General features: G+C 30.9%; 2 protein-coding genes across 4 annotated transcripts; both read left to right on the top strand.

Moving 5' to 3' along the window:
• The first annotated feature begins 112 nt into the window (after positions 1–112).
• On the top strand, positions 113–6,439 carry LOC140665146 (solute carrier family 35 member F2). 2 transcript variants are annotated; one of them, XM_072890899.1, is made up of 9 exons: positions 113–281; positions 1,148–1,260; positions 1,390–1,583; positions 2,340–2,502; positions 3,601–3,757; positions 3,846–4,056; positions 4,228–4,355; positions 4,485–4,680; positions 5,244–6,439. In XM_072890899.1, the coding sequence occupies exons 1-9, from the start codon at positions 163–165 to the stop codon at positions 5,277–5,279; spliced, it is 1,317 nt and encodes a 438-aa protein (XP_072747000.1). In that variant the 5' UTR covers positions 113–162; the 3' UTR covers positions 5,280–6,439. The 2 variants fall into 2 exon arrangements, with proteins under 2 accessions (XP_072747000.1, XP_072746999.1); XM_072890898.1 differs by lacking the exon at positions 113–281 and adding an exon at positions 305–528.
• Positions 6,440–8,581: 2,142 nt separating this feature from the next.
• Positions 8,582–14,905, top strand: Ctr9 (RNA polymerase-associated protein Ctr9). Of its 2 annotated transcripts, none has more exons than XM_072890362.1 (14): positions 8,582–8,862; positions 9,844–9,942; positions 10,021–10,260; positions 10,350–10,922; positions 10,998–11,117; positions 11,186–11,496; positions 11,596–12,121; positions 12,196–12,390; positions 12,471–12,587; positions 12,685–12,995; positions 13,068–13,405; positions 13,518–13,695; positions 13,986–14,612; positions 14,705–14,905. In XM_072890362.1, the coding sequence occupies exons 1-14, from the start codon at positions 8,821–8,823 to the stop codon at positions 14,763–14,765; spliced, it is 3,738 nt and encodes a 1,245-aa protein (XP_072746463.1). In that variant the 5' UTR covers positions 8,582–8,820; the 3' UTR covers positions 14,766–14,905. The 2 variants fall into 2 exon arrangements, with proteins under 2 accessions (XP_072746463.1, XP_072746464.1); XM_072890363.1 differs by having other exon boundaries at positions 13,068–13,363.
• The last annotated feature ends 11,792 nt before the right edge of the window (positions 14,906–26,697 follow it).

Genomic DNA, 26,697 nt, shown 5'->3' on the forward strand with positions numbered 1-26,697 from the left:
ATCCGAAGGACACGAGAAAGAGAGAGAGAGAGAGAAAGGGAAAGAGAAAGAGAGAAAAGCAACAAGAGTAACGGCGGGTCCCTCCGCGTCGAGGGCGGAAGGAGGTCGCGCAAGCGCCTCGGTCCAGCAGCCGCTCGCCGGCGAGAAGCCTTCAGGGTGAAAATGCACCATGGCATGGGTGGACCGGTGGGCGATCGTCACGGCGTTCAAAATCCGGCGATGCAGGCCAGGAATGGGGTGTGCGACAAAATTGAAAATTACATATCCGAGCTAGGCCGATGGTACGTGAGTAATTGCGGGGCACAAACGCTCATAAAAGCTACTACGTGTGTTTTCCGCCCTGTACCATTTCGTTGGAATGGTGGGATAGATGGGAGGGGAGCGAACGACCCGGGCATGAAAGTGGCGGGTGTGTTCAGCTACATCGTATAGTTCCTCGTGACTGATATAACGATGTTTAATTGTGATGTAATTGCAATAATCTTATTGTTAGTGTTGGTTGTAAATATCTTAAAAACGTTAATCATGGTAAGGATTGATAACAAATCGATACAGTGACAATACAAACCCGGAAATTTAGATTATATAGTGTTAGTGTAGTTTTATATGTGTAGAATTCATAAATTCAAGAAATCTATCCCTTTATTAAAATATCTATATTTCAGTATTCTTTTTTTAATTGACGTTTTTATCCGAATAATCTTTGACTGTTTTAATTTAGAAATTTACAAATATCTCTTATTATATAAATTAATTTGTTTATTTTTGTGTGACTTGTGTGCTTTGTTTACCGCATGGTCAACTCGAAAATTCAATTTGTCTAACCATTTCCGGATGTTACTCTACTTAAAGTAATACGATAAGATATAATAAAAAGTAATTTTCAATTTTAAAAAATTAATTGCAAATTTTTTTTCATATGAAATATATACATTTCTTGTATTAGAGTAAATAAATTTTTAAATATTAATTTTTATATTAAAACATATAAAATTATTAACTTTTTCTCAATGCCTATTTAAATTTGTAATATATATAAATATAATATATAATTTATGATACATATACACACAATATATATACACATTTACATTTTTACATCTTTGAGATAAGCAACAACCGTTTGTTAATGCAAAATATTAAATAGGGCAGTATGGAGGGCGATAATAATGGGCCAATTTCTCTCGCTGGTGCTATGCTTCATGACGCTCGTAAATCATCATATAAACACCGCCTCGTACAAGCTTTCGCTTCCAACAGGTAATTTATTTATTTAAGAACTAATTTTGCATTTATGCGTCAAAATTTGAATTCACTGAAAGCAATATCAATCTTTGCTCAAAACTTTTCTCTCCGTTATTAATCATCATTATCATTTTTGCGAGACAGGACAAAATCTTCCCCATTACGTGATGATGTGCTTAGTTTATACGACGTGGATGTCCTGCAGAGGTGTGGGAAATGGCCTAATTTCCGTGATAAGAGCTCGCGGCTGGAGATACTTGCTGTTAGCATTGATTGACGTTGAGGCATGCACACTTATTACATCGTCGCATCAATTTACCAGCCTCGCTAGCATACAGGTATGTGTAATACATAAATTTTAATTCAAGAGCAAAAACGATATAGATATTCAAATATTATATGATAATTACGTTTCTTATTTTTTATAGAAATTTTATAACAGATTATTAATTCGAATAATTTAACTTTTTTATCGATATCGCTCTTTTTAATATTTATCTATCCGTACGTTCATAATTTTTTTTCATTTATTACATCTACAATTTTTATATTACGTTGAATAATTTATGAAAATTTGTTAGTTTCGCGATTATTTTCACTCATGTCTAAAATAAACTCTATTGAGATGTGGCTTTTGTCATTTAATATAGAATTTCCTACTCATGCATATAACTTTGTCCATCTGTACATATGTAGTTTTATACTCGCGTTATCTAATGAGCGTAATACTCGCGTCAGCTGTGAATGGCGTGCAGAACAAGTATTGTGTCGCGCGGCTATAGTAAAAAGGAGGACGTTAGGTCTTCGACCTAACAATGCTCGTTTTCTCCTTGTCCGAGTCATTCAGTCTTAATCAAATGCGTTGCAAACATTATGAACTATTATTGCGTTATTCACATATATTGGGCACTTTTTACAAAATAATATATGTATAGCTACTATTATGAAAATTATTAATAAATAAATTATAAGAGAAATAGTACATATATAGAATATATATATATTTTTTTTCAATAATATATATATATTTTTTCAATAATATATATATATATTTTTTATTTCAATATATATATATATTTATATATTTTTTTTAGCTTCTTGACTGCGTGGCAATACCGGTTGCCTTGGTGCTCTCGTTTCTAGTCTTGGGTGTCAGATACAGAATGGTACACATTGTTGGTGTGTCCGTTTGTTTGATGGGCGTCGGCTGCCTGGTTTGGGCCGGTATAGATGACAATAACGATCCTACGGCTACCGGTAATTACTAACGATTATGAAATGAAATAAACAGATGGCTACTACATGATAGAAGAGAGCAACGAAAAATTATTATTACATACTTTATCATCATTGCCAATGCTTGTGTCTGTGAAATTGGCACAATGTTTTCTTAATTTTTAAAAAATAATGGCAGTTCCAATGCACTTTTCATAGTTCTATAGTTTCTGATAAACATTAAAAAAAATTCTGCATTTTTAATATCAAAAACATCAAAAATAAAAAATGACGTGCTAACTTCACGTTTCAGCACGGCACATTTTCCTCTAAAGTACAAGAAAACATCGAAAATCAAGATGTTTATTAAGAGTTCTCGTTAGTTCTATACCAATTCTAATGCATAGAACTCTTGCAGAACTGTCGAGAACTATCGTTAGAACTGCCGAAAATCATCAACACGACACATTTATATTAACAATAAGTGTCGTAGTACGCAATTAAAACAAAAATTGTTTAAAAGTTAATTGGTAGATCATCGATCTGAAATTGTATATATATATATATATATATATATATATATATGCGACTCTTAATAGAACTATCGGGAACTCTTGTAAAAAATAAGAATTTTCAATTCGTTTTGGTACTTTAGAGAGGAGAGTGTCGTGCTAAATTCGCGAAGTTAGCGCGTCATTTTTTATTTTTTATTTTTTTGGTAATTTGTTGGAATTTTGCCTTGAAATGATATATAATTATAGAATTGGTATAGAACTAACGAGAACTCTTAATGAACATCTTGATTTTCAATGTTTTCTTGTACTTTAGAGGAGGATGTGCCGTACTGGAACGTGAAGTTAGCACGTCATTTTTTATTTTTGATGTTTTTGATATTAAAAATGCGGAACTTTTTTTAATGTTTATCAGGAACTGTAGAACTGTAAAAAGTGCTACTGGAACTGCCATTATTTTTTTAGAAATTAATAAAACGTCGTGCCAACTTCACAGACACCTAATGCTTCATATTTGACGTGCTGTAGTTTCTATTTATACTTTTTGCTTTTTTTCTGTATAACTATATATATTTTTATTGGAAATTCTCAATGAAATTATTGTCACTATTATTATTTATCGTACCAGGGAAGAATCAACTCGTCGGCGATATGCTTTGTCTCGGCGGCGCGGTATTGTTTTCGGTGACGACAGTCCTACAAGAGCTGGCAGTTAAAACAGTCGATATTATTGAATACCTGGGCATGATAGGTTTCTTTGGCACAATATTAAGCTGCATGCAAACGTGAGTACGTTATAATTGAGATTGAAAGCTCCCTAATGAATGCCTCGAATAAGCGTTATTTTTTTTTTCTCAAATCCTTTCAATATAGTGCCGTGCTCGAGAGATTTCAGATAGAAAATTTCCACTGGGACAACGCACCGGTAATAACGATCCTGATTCTCTATTGCATCACGCAATTCATGTTCTTTTCTTTAGTGCCGGTAATATTGTTTGAGTCTGGTGCTACAGCATTGCAACTGGCACTACTCACTTCGGATTCCTTTAATATTTTAGCTGGAATGCTTAATCACCACTACAAGGTAGGCCATCAATTTGAATTGCAAATATCGTCATTTGATCCATCGTGCTCTCATTCAGTCAATACTTTATGCATAAAAAAAATGGAAGTCTAAGATAACATTCACAATTAATTTTCTAACATACATAGTGTACATAATAAATATTGACATTTTTTGCATCGATTGTTCTAGTTTCACGCATTATACTTTGTTTCGTACACACTCACGATGACCGGCATATACATATACGCAATAAAGCGAACACCGATTTCATCGAATTCACGGAGGCAGCATATTGAACCGCCTATCCCAGATTACAGGTAAGATTTGCGTTAAACAGCGCATGAATTAATTATCGATATCTTCGAAATGAATGGTCGAGCATCAAAGTGATGATAACATCAATTTTTAGATATTCTAAATATTTTAATAATTTAAAATAATTTAAGACACATGTCCCATCCCGACGTCGGCGAGGTGGAAATGGCCACGAGCTCTGGAATGTCCGGAGTGAGCGGTACCCTCGATATCAGAGCATCCACCCTCGGCAGCGAAAGAGAGACAATGGATGCAACGAGTCTACCTTTAAGCGTTAGCTCCGACACGGCCTTCACCTCCTTCTATGGCAGTCAGGCGAACTTGAAGGTAGCATCGAGATCGATGCCACGCGTATCCTCCAATTCGTATTTCGATACGAAAAACTCGTCCTGATATCTGTCAGGAACAAACTTAACACGAGTTCAAGGTTCGGGTGATCTCACGGATATCCGAGGCAGATGGAATCCGCGTAATTAAACGATTTCCCGAGATCTGTCCATTTTCAATAATATGATTTTACATTATGTTGTAAAACCTTACAGTTTACAATAAATAACAGAAATTGTTAAGTTGAAAGTTTATTTTCTAAAAGCAGTATTGGAATATATACAGAAATTACATAATATTACTGACTCGCATAAGGACAGCAAAAAATCGAATGATACATAAAATCAGCATAGACATATAATTTTTAAATGTCATTATATATTTGTCATTATATATGGTGGTAAACTTGATATGATTGCATATTATAGTATGCAATGATGATTATATTGTCCTGTAAATCACAAAATAATTTTTTAACTCGCGCGGTAATTTATTTGCCTCTGATAGCGTGATTTCTTTATTTAAACTTAGAGAAATGTAAATGAAATCTGTGACGGTTTCAGGCTGCGAACGGGAAGAGCGATTCTGCCTGTAATTAATAAGTGGAAGAAAACGACTGCCTAGAATAGAATATCGCACAATTCCTTCATTCAAAATGCAACATTTCTCAAAAAAGGGGGCCCTTAAAAAAACGAAAACATGTTTATATATCGACACGATGATTACGAATGCTAGCACACAGTCCAGAAACTCTTTTGATAGCGATATAAAATTATTATATAATATTAATTGTATTTAACAGACAAGACGATAGTTAAAGAAAGACCGTCTTTAAATGGCATTAATTTAATACTTGATATATGGTATTATTTCATCATTTGGTATAAATATTATTTAACAGCTGTATATATTAATACAATAGTATATAATTAGCTATTATTTAAATAAATTTAGAGTTTTTTATTTTATATGTCATATATAAGTTGCTACATTATTTAATGTATAATGTAATAATTTTATAACATTTTTAATCATTTTTAAAAATTTTAAATTTATATAGTCAGATCTCAATAATTAGTCAGATTCTCAATAATTATAGTTTAAAATTTGATAACACACAAGCCATTAGTTAGATTTCAAATAAAATAAAAAATTAAAAATAATTTTTAATTAATATTTAAAATTAATGAAGTTGTATTAATTGCTTTTATTAATTTAATTGAAATATCAAAGTAAATTAAAAAACGGCCATAGAATTAAAATGTATTCAATTAGATAATATTAATATTCCTTTTAATCAAAAACATTCTTAGCACTGTTTATATATTAATGTGAGCTAGTTCTGTAAAAACGAAAGGTGCCAAATATCAAAATAATCTAATCTAATAGCACTTAGATTATAGATCTAGAAAAATGTGAATGCAAACATGTATTTGTTTTACATACATGTATACTCATTTTCACTTGAATTTTTTATATTAACACGAGTTTCCTTCGTGGATATTTGTTACGACTATTACAATCGATATATTATAGTATATAGAGATATTTATAAGTTACAATATAATAACACGGGTTAATCAAGAAAGAAAATTTTAGATAATCTAATGCGATAACTTGATAATTAATACAAATATAATTAATACGGTCAATGTAAGACGACTTCGTAACTGTGCCCGATACTGTTACATTCTTTCATTACAATAGTACGATTTGCAGTTTTAATGAACATTATTACCAATATAAATAACAATTAAAATACTATTATATTTATTTCAATTCCGCTATCTCATTCATAACATAAAAAAAATTCATAATAATAATAATCAAATCTACTGATGGAAAAACTAATACTCTCGTCGATAATCTACTTTTTTGTTGAGATCGTAATGAATCCCGAGGGATTTACACAGGGTGAGCAGAAAATCTAAACTCGATAAAATTCTAATCTGGTTGTTACACGTTACTCATATACATATATTATCACAATTATTCAATAAATCAATCTTATAATAAGTAGCTAACATACAAATTAGAATGCCGGAAAATGAGGTGCTAATTTAAAATAAAAGTTTCCTATATTATATATAGTTGATTGTCCATTTTAACTATATGAAATGTGTTCACAATATTTTATTCATAGATTTTATGGTATGGAAATGAAAAATTAATTAATGATATTAATTACACACTTATTATAATTATACATACAATACTCTCTTATGCAAAAAAAATCTCATTTCGAACACTATTATCATTATGTATGCAAGGCAACAATAATTTCGTTTTGACATTATATTCATCCAAGTCATGTAAAACGTATCGATTGTAAAATGAAAACAATGGATAGATGTATGATTATTATATATATATATATATATATATATATATATATATATATATATGTATTGTTTACTTGTTAGGTTTAATGGTTAGCTTATTATTATTAATATTTGTACATATATTTTACTTATCGCTGCACGCTATTATTTTTATTATTTATCTCAAACTGATTATGCGTGTGTATATTTAAAAAATATTTTTGTATATTCTTATTTTTCAGAAACATTTTTCAATTACAAGACAAATAATTAATGTAGTATTTTCTAACGTATCTTTTTAAAATTAAAATGGAATTAAGATTATTAATAGCTTATTAACTATTGTTGTTTCTATAGGAAAGTTTTAAACTAACATTTTCATTATATATTTATAACCTTAGATAATTCTAATAGATTGCAAATAATGCTCAAAGAATTTACAACAATGTTTATTATATCCGTTATATTATTGCAAATAGAAATTATTTAAATTTCTTTAATAACAAAATATTGTTTTATATTAAAGATATTGATTATATATATATATATATATATATATATATATATATATATATATATATATGTATGTATAAAATATAAACAATATTTGTAGTACATTATATATTTTTTAAATACACATTAATTAATTTATATTAACACACATATAAAGTATTATATAAAAGGTATCTTTAAAAATTCTTATTTTATGAGCTTTGTAAATTATACATATAGTATTATTATTATTTGTAAAGACTGAGACTGACAATGAGTTTGTAGCAATATAGTGAACTTATATCTCTCATCCCTTATTATAATCTTACCCATAATGTAGACAAAAGAAAAAAATAATAAAGTTGGAGTTTTTGAAATTAAATTTCTGGACATTTAATTTATGAAATTATTCTCCTAAATTGTCTCTGGTAATTTAAATTATCGTTAGTTAAATTTTATATTTGTAGATTTAAAAAATTTTATATTATGTAATTTAAATTTTATATATCAAATCTTAAGAGATTAAAAATTTTAAGAATTTTTATAATCATGATTTTGAACATGTCAGCTTGTGTTATTTTTTGTCGATGATATTGGTATGCAATTAAGTATATATATATATATATATATTATATATTACCTTTAAAGCTGATGTATACACGTATGTTACGTAAATGCGAAGTTATCAATTAGATCAGAATATCTTTTACTTACATAGCATGCTCCATTCTTGTTCAATTTGTTAATTATTAGTAATAAAAACAAAACGACACATTTCGCGCTAATAACGTCTCAAACTCAGCAATAACAGACATGATGTACGAATACATATCTAGATGTGTGTAAACTGAATCTGCCTAGGGCCCTAGAAGGTCTCTAAATATCCCTAGATAGTATGTAAAACCGATGAACCAATCACTATTCGTCATGTTAGATCATGTTAGGCCGATATTAAATTTGTCGTACGACAAATTTTTCGAGCGCATTGATTGGCTGCAGGATAGAAAAGTTCTCGGATCTCTAGAAATTTTTTATCCTGAAGCCAATCAACGCGCTAGAAAAAAATTTGTCGTACGACAAGTGTAATATCAGCTTTAGTTCGGAGAAGCTTAAAGTTGATAGACCGTTGTGCGGATGTGTTTTGAAGTTATGTATGTGTATATCAGTACATATATACTATACTGAATTCCTGAATTAGTAATTAATCATCAGTCGAGTCAAAGAGAGTTAGATTCTCTTTGAATCGAGAGTCGAGTAGTGGTGCCTGCTGCATGCGGTGCCTTTATACATACAAAAGTTCCAACTTCCAACGTGATACCATGTTGCAATGGCGGGTTCTATAGAGATACCACTTCGCGATACAGATGAGGTGAGTACTCCTCTTTTATTGATAATATTGTTGATGTGCAAGTATCGTAATGAGATCCCGATAATAATAAAAATAAAAATGTGAATTACGTAACACAAATTGTTTTCGATAATCGACAATGTCACTGTAAACTTAACCTCAACGTAGAGTGTTTCTGGATTGAACATAATAATCAGAGAATTTATATATACATACAAGAGCATTATATCTTGCTCCGAAATGTTATTGTTCCAATAATTTGGGATTAATCAACCATTCTTATGGAATCTCTATAAAAAAAAAGTAACTATTTTACTTATTGTTTTATTTGTCATTCATCTGAAAAGATTATGCATTTGTGTACTTAAAAAATGATTTGTACTGTTTGTACAACAATCATTGTGCTGATTTTAATTTTATCTTATTTGGATTTTCATACTTATGATATTTATTATATTTATGATTTATATCTTGTGTGTCCGTATTATAAATTATGCTCATGAATTACTATTGGAAAAATATAATTTAATATAAAAGTTACTTTGTTATTTCTCTCATATGTTATAGTAACATTTTTTTAGATACTATGTGTATACATTATAATAATATATATATATATATGTAATGAAATAATATGAAAATATATAAGCTATGAATAAAATATAATAATATATTTTTAACTGTTTATTAATAAGAATATTACTTGTTGCCAATGTATTAAATCAATATTATAGAGTAAGATATTTAATCTTATTGTAGATATACATAAGTTTTCTGATTATTTTCTTTGATCAAGAAACTCACAATTCATTGAGGTTAAACTTACAAAGAAATATACTACTGATTGTCGAAAAAAGTTTAGAAATATTAATAAACAATGTTACTATTTCTTATTATTAATAGGAATGTTAATTAAAAAATGATAGAAATTCAAGCTAGTAATATTTGTGTAGCATACATAATTTGTCAAAGATTTTAATTGTTTCTTTTAAAATTTTTTAGGTTATAGAACTTTATTTAGATCAGTTACCAGATGGAGATGAAGTTCTGGGGATTCTGCGGCAAGAACATGGCCAGCTTAATATCTGGGTCAATTTGGCCGTATGTAGAACAGATAATTTTAATTGAAATAAAATAAGTACAATAGTATCCATGTAATAAGTTTGTTTTTCTTTTCAGCTCGAGTATTATAAGCTGCAGAAAATTGAAGATTTTATTAAAATCCTTGAATCTTCTCGTATTGATGCAAATATTGACTATCGTGACTATGAAAAAGATCAGATGCGAGCCCTTGACATGTTGGCTGCCTATTATGTCCAGGAAGCCAATAAAGAAAAAAATAAAGATAAAAAAAGAGATCTTTTTACAAAAGCTACATTATTGTATACAACAGCTGACAAGATCATCATGTATGACCAGGTATATATTGGTTCTATTCTATTAGAATAGCAACATTCATAAGTGTTTATATTTGTTATTTATTATTATTATTATGATTATTGTTATAGAATCATTTGCTCGGCCGAGCTTATTTCTGTCTGCTCGAAGGTGATAAAATGGAGCAGGCAGATGCACAATTCAATTTTGTGTTGAATCAGTCACAAAATAATATACCTTCTTTACTTGGCAAAGCCTGCATTGCTTTTAACAAAAAAGACTATAGAGGTGCTCTAGCATTTTATAAAAAAGCTCTCAGGACTAATCCACAATGTCCAGCCGCTGTTAGATTGGGAATGGGACATTGTTTTATGAAATTGAATAATCAAGAAAAAGCGCGACTCGCGTTCGAAAGAGCTTTGCAGTTGGACGGGCAATGCGTTGGTGCACTTGTCGGACTTTCAGTTTTAAAATTAAATCAGCAACAGCCCGACAGCATACGAACTGGTGTGCAGATGTTATCAAAGGCTTATACGATCGATTCGACAAATCCGATGGTGTTAAATCACTTGGCAAACCACTTCTTTTTCAAGAAAGATTACAATAAAGTTCAACATTTAGCATTACACGCGTTTCATAATACGGAAAATGAAGCCATGCGAGCAGAAAGTTGTTATCAATTAGCCAGAGCATTCCACGTTCAAGTAAGTCGTAAAGTATTAAAATGTGGTTGAATTTTTATCATTGTTATGTTTAATAACTAAGTAAAAATATTTCAGGGTGATTACGATCAAGCGTTTCAATATTATTATCAGGCAACGCAATTCGCTCCACCTGTATTTGTATTACCGCATTTTGGTTTAGGACAGATGTACGTTTATCGTGGCGATGCCGAAAATGTAAGAACACAATATACTAACTCTAATCGCGTATAAAGACATAAAATAATTATTTATTTTACTATAAGGCTGCTCAATGCTTCGAGAAAGTTTTGAAAGCACAACCAGGAAATTATGAGACTATGAAAATCCTTGGCTCACTTTATGCTAACTCGAGTTCCCAATCAAAACGCGACATCGCAAAAAATCATTTGCGAAAGGTAACAGAACAGTTTCCTGATGATGTCGAAGCTTGGATCGAATTAGCACAAATATTGGAACAAAGTGATCTAAATGCAGCCTTAAATGCTTATGGAACTGCAACCAGAATCTTGAAGGAAAAAGTTCAAGCAGATATCCCACCAGAGATCTTGAATAATGTAGGAGCATTACATTACAGGTACATATATATATATATACATATTGCATTTGTTTCATTAAATATATATCTATTTTTAAATATATAATATATCTATTTTGTATATCTATTATCTTTTAGACTCGGTAATTTGGAAGAAGCCAGAAAAAACTTGGAAGAATCTCTGGCGCGTTCAAAAGCAGATGCTCTGCATGATTCCATATATTACAATTCGATAGCAGTGACAACTACGTATAATTTAGCGCGTCTTAATGAGGCATTGTGTATATTCGACCGAGCAGAAAAACTATACAAAGACATTTTGAAGGAGCATCCAAATTATGTTGACTGTTATTTAAGACTCGGTTGCATGGCCAGAGACAAAGGACAGATATACGAGGCGTCCGATTGGTTCAAGGATGCTTTGAGAATCAATAATGAACATCCAGATGCATGGTCGTTGCTGGGCAATCTGCACTTGGCCAAGATGGAATGGGGTCCTGGTCAAAAGAAATTTGAGAGAATTCTGAAAAATCCAACAACAAGTACAGATGCTTATTCTTTGATAGCTCTAGGAAATATCTGGCTGCAAACATTACATCAGAGTGGAAAGGACAAAGAAAGAGAAAAACGACATCAAGATCGTGCATTAGCCATGTATAAGCAGGTAAAACAGTGTTATCTAGATTAAATTAATTAAAATACTCATAATTAATGATTTTGATTAAAATAATTTGTCAGGTTTTGAGAAATGATCCGAAGAACATTTGGGCTGCGAATGGCATTGGTGCAGTACTTGCGCATAAGGGTTGTGTAAACGAAGCTAGAGATATATTTGCTCAAGTGCGCGAAGCAACAGCAGAATTTTGTGATGTTTGGCTGAACATTGCACATATTTATGTGGAACAGAAGCAATTTGTTAGCGCTATTCAAATGGTAAATAATAATAATAGTTAATATAACAAAAATATTTGATTAATTTTGATATAATTAATTTAACATTTTATATATTGCAGTACGAAAATTGCTTGCGTAAATTCTATAGATATCATCATGTTGAAGTCTTGCAATATCTTGGAAGAGCTTATTTCAAAGCTGGCAAACTAAAAGAAGCAAAGCTGACATTATTAAAAGTAATTAACTATATATATAAATTCTTTTCCAATATTATCCTTTCTCCTCCAATCTCACATTTCAATATTTAATACGAGTTTACAAATATATTTCTAGGCACGTCGAGTAGCTCCACAAGATACCGTCTTATTGTATAACATTGCCCTTGTACTCCAACGATTGGCCACGCAAATTCTTAAAGATGAAAAATCGACGTTGACAACTGTACTTCAGGCAGTTCATGAACTGGGTCTTTCGCATAAATATTTCCAATATTTATCAGCACATGGCGACAGGATGGAACAATTAGCTGAGGGTGAAGCTAGGAGATGCCAAGATTTATTATCACAAGCGCAATATCATGTGGCTCGAGCTAGAAGACTAGACGAAGAAGAGAAAATGTTGAGGCGAAAACAAGAAGAAGAAAGGTGCGTCGCTTTCTTTGGAAAGAAAATTTTTTTTTTTTTTTTAATTTTCACTAATTTCTCTGAAATTCACAGGCAAGCTTTCAAAATGCGTCAGACGGAAGAACAACGTAAACTGGAAGAGATGCGTCGTCAGAAAGAAGAAGAAATGTTACAAAAGCGACAAGAATATGTGGAGAAAACTAAAAATGCTCTGGTATTCGGAGAAATGCCATCGGAAAAACCTGGAAGAAAAGGCAAAAGAGTCCGAACTGATCAGTATATCAGTGACAGCGGAGGATCTGATAGAGACGAAGGCAGGGAAGAAGCGCCGAAAGAAAGAAGACGTAAGAGGAAACCGAGCAGTGAAATTAAAGAAAGGAAGAGCAGAGGTAAAGGCAAACGTAGGAAAGAAGCTGGAAGTGGCAATAGCGGTAAAAAAATTCATTTTTATTTTATTTTTCTTTATGACGCATCCTGAAGAGTTTTTCTTTAACTATTTCGTTTTATACTTTAACATCATTGATATTAATGTCTATTTTATAGGATCGGAAAGCGATCAACCGAAACGTAAACGTGGCAAAAAGAATACCGGGAGTAGGAAAGAAAAATCTACACGCAAGGGTGCAATCGAGAGTACTTTCAAGGGTAAAATTAAATCGAAGGAAACTATCTCGACGAGCGAATCGGATAGTGATACTGGTGGACTTAAGATTGCTAGCGGGTAAATACATTTAATAATGTATCTTAATATTACAGTTGTCTTTAATTTTATAACTTTCAAAAATCGGATTTAAAGATTTAAGGATTCTTCCTAAGAATTTCACGTGCAATGTCGTTTCCATTTTGCGTTTTTAAATTATTTTAGGAATATGATAATAATTAGAATGTTTTTAAACATAATAATTTAGTTTTTTCAATATTAAATTCAATATAAAATTTTCAATATAAAATTCATTTACTTATAGAAGTTTTTTATATTAAGATTTGGAATAATTTTTATCGTTACAACAGAGGTGAAAGTGGCAATGAGAATCAACCACATGGCAGCAGACGAATTGCATCTGACTCGGAAAATTCTCGCGCTTCGCGATCACGATCTCGTTCAAGATCAAAATCAGGAAGTCGTTCGAGAAGCAGCTCACGTTCACGTTCCGCTTCTCGTTCGCAATCACGATCGCGTTCTCGATCTCGATCTGCCTCTGGATCAAGATCTAGAAGCGTTTCGAGATCAAGAAGTCGTTCGGTATCTGGGTCAAGATCAGGTTCGGCTAAAAGCAGGTCAAGATCGAGGTCGGGCTCGCGTAAAAGCGGTTCACGATCAAGGTCTAATAGTGGCTCGCGAAGAAGCGGATCGAAGGCAAGATCAAGGTCAAGTTCGAGGAAGAGCGATTCCAGGTCGAGGTCACCAAATGGTTCAAGGAAAGGCACGTCTCGTTCAAGGTCCAGATCCAAAAGCGGTTCTCGCTCGGGCTCGGAGGAACGCCAATCAAGAAGCAAGAGTCGATCGCGATCTAAATCAAAGTCTGTTTCAAGATCCAAATCAAGATCCAAATCAAGATCGAGAAGCGACAGTAAATCGCGATCGCGTTCCAGATCAAAGAGCGGTTCTCGAAGCCGGAGTCCGAGTGGATCGGCGCGGTAAAAACTCTTTTGACATAACATTATTAATAAATTTATATGCTATATATTTTTAATGCTCTCTGGAGATGACGTGTTATTTTTCTTCGTAGGTCTGCATCCCCCGTATCTAGGAAATCAGTATCGGGTAGCGGTGGTAGTGATAGCGAATAAACTGGCAGCTATAGCTACCATGCTGAAGAAAAGAAAAAAAATATACGCGTACATGTTTATGTATACATATATATACATTTTTATTATAAAAAAAGATTACTTTATTAAAGTTCTTTTATTATAAAGATGCAAATATGATTAGCAATTCCTATTAGATTAATTTTTCTTGTGATTTTTAAGAAGTTCTGATGTAAGCTAATTGCAAACTGATTTTTTCTTTGTGTCTTTTATATTATAAAATCAATTATTTTTAAAAAATCATTATTTTTTTTTGTACGCATATTTTTATTCTTTTTTTTGAATATAATATTTTTAACTATTATTTGTTCTTTTTCAATTATTCAAATATTTTAACTAAAATATATATCTATATATAAGAATATTGGAAGATAAATTCATATACTTCCAAGTTAATTGCGGCTTGCGCGCAATTTATTAAAAATATATAATATTATACAGGGTGCCCCAGAATTCGCGGACACGGAATACACAGCGTGATTGTTCGTGTCAAAAGACGCAACTTTTTCTTCAGCAAAAATGTCGAGGCATTAATAACTTTCCAGTTATAAGCAATTGAAAAAGACGGATTTTGTCACAAATCAAACTTTGTAGAATTAAAAGATTAACGCAATTATATTCTGCAATTAATTTTAGGTGGAGTTAACTTTACTGAAATTTTTATTTAAGACTTAGTTACAGAGATATATTATATAATAGCAAAATTTGGAAACTAGCAATTCTGGGACACCCTGTATATAATATATACATCATTATATCGACTTTTATTCGGTTTTCTTTATATTATGTATTATAAACAATTCTTTTCATTCATCTATTTTTCTTCTATTTTTTGTAATAATAAAATGTAGTAAATTTTTTTGCGTGTCAATATTTTATACCGTTGCGACGGAAAAAAATATGGACGAAATATAAAACAAAAAGTTATATACGAAATGAAAGGTTCTATAATTATAAATAAACTGTTTTATATTATAATATCAACAATGCTAATAAAACAATAAAATCGTACTTTTTGGATAACTTTCTTTTCTTATTGTTAGATGAATAGAAATTTTATTTCTTTCACCCTACCCACTTTCTCTTCTACTTTACAAAATAACTAATGACTCATATGAATTGTTAAATGTACAGTCCGTTTGGTCGGACAGGCACTCCCACAGTCGAATCTATGTATATGTAAGTATGCAAATATATGATCAGACCATTGTTGAGTATACGATGTAGTATACATATCGATCTTACAAGCTATGTGAAATGAATTATTAATATCCATTCGTGAGGTGACTGACATGTTCATATCACTTGCGATGGCATTTTGCGTACAAGTTGTCAGTGACAATTTCCGATTTCCCTCGTATTCACATCTTATTTTCTGACCTTCAATTATACGATATTTGTTTTGCTTCATTCTACATTACATCAATCCTTGTGTATTTTCTCGAAAGTTCTAATGAGCTACGTAACGTGCTATGAGATGCTATTTTCTGAAGGAGAAATATAGTAATTTCACGTATAATTATATGCAATTATACAACAAAATTCAAGCGAAATCTGTATATATTGTACTATTACATTGTGAGTTATATAATAAATTAATTAAGCTGAATGAGAGAAAGAGAGAGAGAGAGAGAGAGAGAGAGAGAGAGAGAGAGAGAGAGAAAATAAACGATAAATAAGTCATATGTACGTCTGTTGAAAACTCGCAAGCGACGTTTAATAAATTTCTATTAATGTGTTAATGACTTTTACGTGTAAACGGTATGCTTTAGGTGTAAAAGCAAAATCGTGTCTATACAACAGTTTCACGTGGGAAAGCACACCAGCCACGTGGTAATTTCATTATGAATGTTACACACGAATATGGTCTTTGTAGAAAATGGATTAACCGGTTTCGGCGCGCATCAGCGTTCGTATATAATTATAGTTTAATTGTAATCGCATTTCCAGTTCAGTATTCTTCAGTACGTTTCTGTTGTCCGCGCATTTAATCGCCTTATCGTATTTTAATTAATGAGCGTATTCGATGAAATTACAGCGTCGTTCCTATTATCGAGACGTTCCTCCGATTCTCCTCGATTTTCTCTCATAAACGATTCATCCTATCCACATCGTGTTACCCCTGTTATCGCCCGTCTTTAACTCTAACATCCACTCGATCGAACTTTATCATAGAAGGCAGCCTAGTTCCATCGTGTTTATAAAGTCTGATAACTTCCTGTCATGTGCAGGTGATATCATACGTCTTCTGACATACTCTCGACAATATACTTGTCATTTTTAAGATAACGTAAAGACAATCTCCACATATTTTTTTAATATTAGCTAGTGATAAATTTTAATTTTTGATCGAAAATATGACTTGAATTTCGATATATTCGATATATATGCATATAGAAATAATTTTAAAAAAGACCATTATAAATGTATATATATATATATATATATATATATATATATATATATATATACATATATCCATAAAATATATATATACATGTATATTTTTTTTTTATAAAAGAACTAAGATTATTTCTATCTGATTTTTTTATAAACCTTTTTCTGTTTAAGAATGGAATTTTACTATGATCTTTTTATATTTTCCGAGCTTTATTTGATCGATTGTTTAGTCCCTTGGCCAGAATTTCTTTATTTCTAGATGAAGGTTTTTTACGATAATTATCTTCCACTTAGTCTTAATTATATATGATAATCATTAGCAAAGTAAAGATTAAAATTAACAAATTCGGTTGTATGCATCAATATTAAATTAGTATTATTCATGTAATTATCTTTTAAATATCGCATAAGAAAATTCTAAATTTTCATATATTGTTGAAAGATTTGGCATATTTATGCAACAATTATATTTTTACAGAGATTTTTAACTCGCACTCATATATATATATTCATGTATGTATAGTATTAAATAAATTGTATGTTTTTCACAAATTTTTTATTTATATCTCAATTACATGAGATCTTATAAGAAAGACCATAAAGATCCTATGATAATAATTGGGAAATGAGTAGATTTGACCTTCCAGAGATACGTGCGCCAGAATTTCCGTTCCTTAGCGTTACGACCGCTTAAATTCACAAGCACAATCTTCGTTGAAGTATACATATACTCTATACATCTAGAGGGAAATCTTCAGTCTGATATACAAGAGGATCCAGGTCGACGAAGAGGATGGATATATTAAAGGAAAGAGGGTGCGACTCTCCAGCCCCTATACTAGGGCATACCAAGAGCTCCAAATATTTACTATTTCGATCTACCGGCGCGCACTGGGGATTTATTTTCTCGCTTCTGTCTACGTCCGCTCCCTCTTTTTACCATTTGCCAATCCAGTTGAATTGGTCCCGACTTACTTCAGCGCGTTTGTTGTTTCAGTTTATTCTGCTTTTTCCGTCCTTCCGGGCCTTCTAATTAAGTTAATTCGCCGCTGCTGCGAAACAAGATATCTCTTTGCCAGAGGTTGTTGGTTAAAGATTATTACGTCTGATCTAATAATAATTAATTGTGTGTGGGTTTAATTGGTATCTATCGTTGAGTTGAAATAAATTACCAAAACAAAAAATCGTAAGAAATTCTAAAATAACTTTATGATAGGAACAAGTTTGCGTAATCTTGTTTTTGCTGCTTTAGTATATTTTCTACTTTTTTCCAGTACATTTGTTTTTTAATATATAACAAAATAAGTAAATTATTTTAAAAAGGAAAAGCTCTAGAGTTGCATTTTCAGTTTGAACTACTTTTGTTTCCTACAGTAATTATATATACGGAATTTCACAAAACCAATCATTGAAATAAGTGAACTGCCCAACTTTACCCTCGGTAGAAACTGGAGTTTAATTAGTTCTACAACTTAGTATTACGGAAATATGCACAGTCATAGAATCTAATTCATTATTATTTGTGTCGCATGCGTGTAGTCTACAGAATTGTTTCTGAATTTACTGTAAATCCTTTTTTATTTTCTTTTTCTTTTTATATTCTTGTTCATATTTTTACTTAATATTAGAGTTTAATATATTTCACAAACGCGCAATTTCTATACTTGCTCTTTCTAAATTTTTCAGTTTCTATAATTTCTTAAATTTTTTTAGATCTCAAATTATATTTTAGTAAGAAAATTCGTAAGAAAATCTGTACTTTTTAAAAATTGAGAAGCTAAAGCAAGAGAATATATATTTAGTTTTTAATTTATATAATATATAAAAACGTTCTTCTTTCTTTTATATTCACTATTATATTATTACAGTGAAACTAAAGAAGATTCAATGTATTCAAGAAATAAAATTTTTCTTGCAAGAAACGATCATTCTTCATAATTCGTTTAAATTATCTTATGGAACGAGAGAGAATACAAACGATTACATTTGAAGAAATATAGATCTTTGGATCGAGTTTCCGCTTCTCTGAGAATTTAATTTTCGCAAACACAAGATTGCGTAAGAAAGAAACAAATAAAATCGTTTTAATAAAGGCTAGTAATTGCTGATTAATGACTTGGGATTACAAGACGTCTTTTGGGACAGCAAAAATCGCGGATGTTATTGCAAATGTTATTGCGAATATTAGCACTCGAGACTCGAGCATTTTCGTTTGAATCGTTTCAACGACATTAATTGTTGACGTTATCCATCGTTTATGCTACTCATCATGTCGAACGCTCATTACGTCGAGGATTATGAATTGTTATCGCGTCGTCGTTATCGAATTATTGCCTTTCATCGATTAAGGAAATGACACTTAAGTCTAGGGCTTTTTGAAATATTAAGAGCAATACTCAATATGTCAATTACCTACAATAAATTAATTTAGTAATTTATTTTCACGTAGTAATAATAAATAGATAGCTAATGTATTTCTTGTATTTCTAACAAATTAATTTACTTTCAAAAAGATTAAAGAAAACCGATGTATTTCTAAAGTGTGTTATGTCTGCGTTAGTTATAATATATATAATATTATAAATAGTTATAATATATATAATTTATAACGAATTAAATATATTAAATATATTAATATTTTATAGATAATATCAAGTTATGATTTTATACAATAAGTACAAGGCAATACACGACTCGTAGCACATGTCTCGGCATAGTTCGTAAATTTTATAAAAGGCACGAAATCTTCTGGGTGTATCGAAACAGTTTTTCATAAACCTTGGATGTATAATATCTTTATTTCTTTTATTTGCAATTGGATATCCTTTTCCCTCTCTTTAATCATTTCATCTATGTTTATCCCATTAATTCTCATATTTTCTATAGCCATTAAACCCCACTCTAAATTATTATAATATCTTTCTCTTTCCTGACTATATAACTCTTTCTCCTTCATGTTTTCCTTTTCTATCCAATACAATTTAACTAGTCTATCCTCTTCTTTTTCCCTTATTTTTTCCTCAAATCTTATTACTCTTATACCCTCTTATACCTTCTTCTATTTTTAATTTATCTAATCCTAATATAAACCTTGATGTAAATTTATATTGGCGATTCCTAATCGAAATCGATCACGGTCTGGTTATCTCCATTCGTCGAGAGAGGTAGAGAGAGAGAGAGAGAAAGAGAGAGAAAGGTTTATATTCAGGATCTTTTATTGCGATATATTCGAAACGATGAAACCATGTTGCTACAGCAGTAAAAACACAACTAAACGACAAATATATATTGTTCTTCAAAATATATAATCAGAAAATATGGAAGTATGGGATGTATTACGACGCCATCAGAGCTTGCACGACATCACATAAAATTGATGGCAAATAAAATATCGCTTATATGAGACGTTCTAGATTTCACTATAAGATTTATATAGCTAATATATAATCCTTTCGTTTAAAAATTCCATCGTAATATTAATTGCTGAATATTATAGGCCAATGTTTCATTATTGTTATCGAATCATTATCTTTTTTAACCGAAAATGACTTTAACATCAAATAATTATTTTAATTTTGCTAAATGAGTTTGGACATATTATCTCAATGCAAATTTCTAGGAATGAAATTTACTGTATTATTACTACAGCAATCATTTATTTACATAAAGACGCAGTATGTTTAAGCTTTAAGCTACAGGCCAACGCCCTTGACTTAAAGAGACGTTCTCAAAAATCCCCCAGCGGTCGTATTCTGCTGATGTTCGCAGAATAAAAGGGAAAGTTGATCCAAGGGTTCGAGGATGGCCATCGTTATGTTTTCAGCAGATAAGGTCTAAGGTTACCACAACACTTAACCCTCCCTGCTCTTCTCATTCCGAGAAGAAAGGGAACAGAGAGGAAGTAGAGATTTTGCGGTGTTTCTGCTTTTTTTCGTTCTCATTTCGCTCATCAAAACTGTCGAGCTTTTATCATGACCCAATTCGACGATGTTCGCCTTATCGTTTAGCAACGGCCGACGACTGGCCAGTCAATCCGAAATGTAATCCCGCATTAGCTTTAAAAAAAAATAAATAAATAAATATGCAATGCAGAAAATGCCGAGGAACCTTTTCATCGCGACGCGACGAAATTCCGACTAAATTAAAGCGGAGTTGTATTATGTGCATCACTATGAAAATGCTTAACATCGCATTTGAATAAAGAGAGTTTATAAACAATGGAATCCAAATTAAATCGAACTGAGAATATCTTTAGTTTTGTTAGGCGATCAAACTGGCACAATTAAGCTTTTATTCATTTATTCGATGTTAAACAAGCTTCTCATGACAACGACGACGTTTCGACCTTTGGTTTAGGTCCTTATCAAGTCTAGAATTTAAGAATTGATAATTTGCGTAAGAATTTTTGACGTGTGCTTGTGATGTGTAATAGACAACTATGTAAGAATTACTGCTCATCGTCTGAAAAGGTATGGGCAGTTACGATCTTTCGTTTTATATTTTAATTAATTACAACAAATAACTCGATAAGTATTTAAGTTTGTTAATACTGTATGACGTCAAATTCTTACGCAAATTTTCAATTCTTAAATTCTAGACTTGATAAGGATCTAAACCAAAGGTCAAAACGTCGTCGTTGTCATGAGAAGCTTGTTTAACATCGAATAAATGAATAAAAGCTTAATTCTGCCAGTTTGGTCGGCTAACCAATATACCTTCTGAATTATTTCATCGCTGGCGATATCATCAGTTTTTATCTTTAGTTTTGTTATATTGTCAAAGAATTATAAAAATTATAAAAAATATAAATTGTAAAATATTTAAAAAAATATATAAAACTAAAAGAGATTTCTTTATTCAAAGAGAATAATAGAAAAAAAGGAAGCTTATCTAATTGTAAGATGCACATAATGTTTAGTATGCGCATTGAGAAATAGAGGAAAATGATATTACTACGGTACTTCTGTTCTCTCGCTGCAGTTGCATTCGAATGAAAATCTGGCGTATCGACATTACAGAAGGTTTTCAGAAGGTGACAATTCCGTTTTCCCGTTGGGTACAGCAATTTTTGCTAACTGCAGTTTTTTAATGTCACGGCTGCTGCACACCTCCCCTTTACCCCATTCTTCCTTACCGCATGAGATCTCTTGGTCTGGATGAGACGCATCCTCGGGTTACAGAAAGGTCGTTATCAATTTCTTAAACGGCATACATATTCATGTATGCGTATCATATGCAAAACAAGATGGAAGCTCTAGCAAATATTTGCGTATCGCCGTTGACATTTTCCGTGAGAATAGTGCGAACGGATCTGCAATTCTGAGATCTTCATCGCCACGAATCCATTGGTTAAAGCGATTTACAGATATTGGATTACAGATCACGTCCGTTCCCTTAGTCTTTCGTTAAATATTAATTAAAAAGTTGCAATACTAAAAATTTGCCTGAAATAAAATTGATTCAAAATTCCACGAAAATTTTATCGTTAGAATTAAAGTTGAAATTTTTCACACACAACGCGTGTATGTGTGCAGAGTTTAATTAAAGTCTACATTTTTCTATGCTTAGTACATACTCCAAGCTATTAACTTAATTCTATTTCGCATGATATAATATATGTATATTAAACTTACAATTAACGTAATTTTTTTCTATGGAAAAACCAGATAATCTCCAGAATATTTTAAATAAGATTACCAATAGTTACAAGTTATTTTCACAGCTAAGTAGCTATTTTGTTTATCTAAAATCTCTTTGAAAATTCGTGTTTATCTTGAAACTCAGGGTAAGACCATACTCTTCCTTTTTTTTTTTTTAACATTTTATTTTCACGTATAAATTCTATCTTATCCTTCCTACTTGTAATTGTGATAAATATTTATTTAAAAAAAATAATAAATATTTATTTTAAAAGAATAATAAATTATTAGATTACTGATATTTGTATGTGTTGATATAGTGAAACATGGAAACATGGAAATATTTTTATAAAAGCAAAGAAAATCTGTATGCAAATGGAATCCTTTCATCTATAAAATTTTACTAAAGTTTTTCTGTACTGTTAATTAGAACTTTATAAATGTTACATGATTTTGCACAAGATTTTTATTTTGCGCGATAATGACCGTAAATACAGTAATTCTCGCTTTAACACATTTTTCGCGCGCGCACACGTGATGATAACTTTTTTTATATTGACATTAAAAACCTATGTTATGATTTTTAAAAAATTCACACAAGTATATATGTTATTTTTTTGATAATTTCTAGTGATAATAATTTTAAATAACATATATGTGCGTGCATATGTATGTAACAAAATTTTTTGTTTCAATTTACTGAACATGAATTTTAAAACACATAAAACGCAATAAAAATGTAAATATGACAGATGTTAAAGATTTAAAAATCTCATAAATAACAGACGCTGTGAAATATTTTATCGCGATGCTTTTTAAAATTATAATAGTTAATTCGGTTTTACAATTATGACATGATGTATAATGTCAATGTAAAAATGTAAAAATGTTTATTTAATATGTGAAATAAAGTAGTTGTTGCAATGTTTCCATTTTACTAAATGCATATTTTTTCATAAAACACCTCATTTCGCAACATCATATCTGTGCACATTTTTTTTTTCCCGGTGGAGCAGCGAGGTTTAATGACTATCCGAGAAACATTTTTCTTCATTCTACTCGCGGTATATGGGTGGCGAATCACTTTTCTTCGTACGTAGAGTAAAATAAATTGAACTCGCAGAGAATTTGATATTACATTTCTCTATAATGATTACTGTATAATCACCTTTAGGCAAATATTTAGATTATGTAGATGCATGAGAAATTATACAATATGTAATGGAGTCGGATGACAAAATAATCTGTTCATAAAAGATAATAAAGCAATTAAAAAAAATTAGGTCGTAAAATAATATGATATTATACAATATTATACAGGCGAATATCATGTACCAGATGAAACCTGTTTGGCAGTGTTTCATTTTATCGGTGGTTAGCTTGCGGTTGCAAGTGTTAATAAAAGAGACATGCTTCGCCAGCGAAACAGATATTTTTCCAGGAAGACCCCTGTGTATCGTTCGCTATTTCATTTTTATCGATCGAAGTTTGAATTGTAAACTGTATTCCTATATAACCTGTATATACATCTATATTGTTAGGTATATAGCATATACACAGCTGTCAGCTTTAATATTGATAACTTCAACTCACAATCAGTATTATTTTAATATTTAATAACATAATTTACATAATCTTTATTTATATATATTGTTAGATTCAATATATTATTACATTTCGATTTTTATAGATATAAAAGAAAATTATCTAAAAAATATTAGAATAAAAATTCCTGTAGTCTCAATGCTCATTTAATAGAAAATATTCTGTAACAGAATATATATACGCGTTATATTATATATTTTTGCTTATAGTATACATATAAGCAAAAATCTCTGATAAATTCCGACTTTTCATCAAATTTATCTGACATATTAATCATTCCAACTTACATCGATCGTTTCTATAGAAATTCAACTGCTTCCGCGAATCTTTTTTGCAACAAAAAAGCGATCGAATTCTTTCGCAAAATTTATGATCGTCAGCGAGATAATCCTTCCCTTTGAGCTTGTTCTCGTATATCACAAAAGTGTATAAAATGTTTTCATCTTAATCTTTCACTCTTCTTTTATTACTATATTTCAATTTCAATTTGAAATATATGTATTTCAGTAGCAATACCCTTCACGATTTCTTAGCACGTGCAATTTCTTATTATATATATGTAATATATTATATATATTATGTAAACATTTTTTTAATGTAAAATTGCAATTGTGTTATATATATAAGACAAACAAAATAAATCTCACGATTATTCTTTCACTCGTGGCAACAAAAATGTAAGGATTTTAAATAAGGACAGGTAAGCATCACGCGGAAAATGCAAAAGGAAGACGAACGGAATACTGAGGAAACAAACTCGCGTGTAACGACTTCTCGAGACGTCAGAGTACAGTGAATCTTGATATTTATGTTGATTTTGTTCTTTTTATTCTTCGCTCTTTGATATTCAATGTGACGCAACGTCGTGTCGAGACGTTGCGCATGATGTTGAAACTTGAAATAGTGGATTTTGAAATCAATTGGCAGACCGTCGAGGATAGAGAAAACCTACAGAAATTATTCCGTACAAAGACTCAAGGGACATAATATATCCTCGAGCCGTGCGTTTGCGTAAAATTATTTCCGTCAATCTCGCGATAGCCGATTCCGAAGAAAAATCAGAAAATATACTTGAAGCATGAGATCTCGGAAATCTCATGTGAGATGATTGCCAAGTAAATGCCTTCAACTTTTGAAAAGTAAGGAACCGAGTAAGCTATACTTCTAGATATACGTACATACATCAGAGAAAAACCATAGCGTATTAGAATCGAGAAAAGTTATGGGACTGTAGAGTTGTATTTCTGATGAAAAAAAGAATAAGGCATAAACATTTTATAATACATAAGTAAAATTGTATTCGTCTCCTAATATAATAAATAATTCAATATAGTTTGCTCCTCTAGTTTTAATCGTATTAATCGAGTTTTAATCGGTTTAATCTTAAGATAATAAATAATAAATTTTATTAACAATAACTTTAATAAGCGGTTAATTAATGATAAGTTTAGTCTTCTTCTATATTAGTTGAATTTAATTTGATTTCAGAAATCGATAATGAAAATTATTCCGCAATACAGGTGGTTCTCTTTCGATTACTTGATGCGTTAAAAATTTAATGAAACGTTTCGACATATTTTTACCGTAACATTACTGTGTAGTGTAACGGGAAACGTGAGTTGCAGTTAATCACTCAGTATAAAACAATCTTTTATACGCTGTTTTATACGGAAGACCGCTCCGAAAGTTTCTAAACAAATCGTTTGAACCGAATCAGAGATAAAACGCGAAACAAGTGCGTTCTGGTTGATTCGACTCAATCGCGCGTGAGAAGAAAGTATCGGATAAAATGTACGTATCGAGTGTACATGCCAAGGGAATATATTTTCTTGCGAGTGTAGAATATCGAACAGATAGGTGTAAGCCGCTCGTTATAAGAAGAAGATACGCTTATTCGATACGGGCACGTCTATCAAGTGATATTTATTGATTCGCCAAAGTCGTGATATTTCTTGTTACATTATGTCACGTGTGATATGGCTTTAACGTATCGTTTATTGATAGTATACACGAAATAATGTCGATATTTGTTCTCTTGACAAGGAAACAAATTGGAGAATATTTGTTCAACCGATTTATTCGAAGATACCAGAGGAAAACTGCAAGTGCATAATAAACGCAAAACGCATTATAACTACATGAAAAGTTCTTTTTGTAGATTATTCAAAACTATTTTCTCGACATTTATATTGTTTATATGCATGTATAATATTTGTAGTTTACGCGTTTATAGAAATCCTCCTGCCTGTGCACTATTGTACACGTGTAGT

Source organism: Anoplolepis gracilipes, chromosome 4 (assembly GCF_047496725.1).
Source record: "Anoplolepis gracilipes chromosome 4, ASM4749672v1, whole genome shotgun sequence".
NCBI lineage: Eukaryota > Metazoa > Arthropoda > Insecta > Hymenoptera > Formicidae > Anoplolepis > Anoplolepis gracilipes.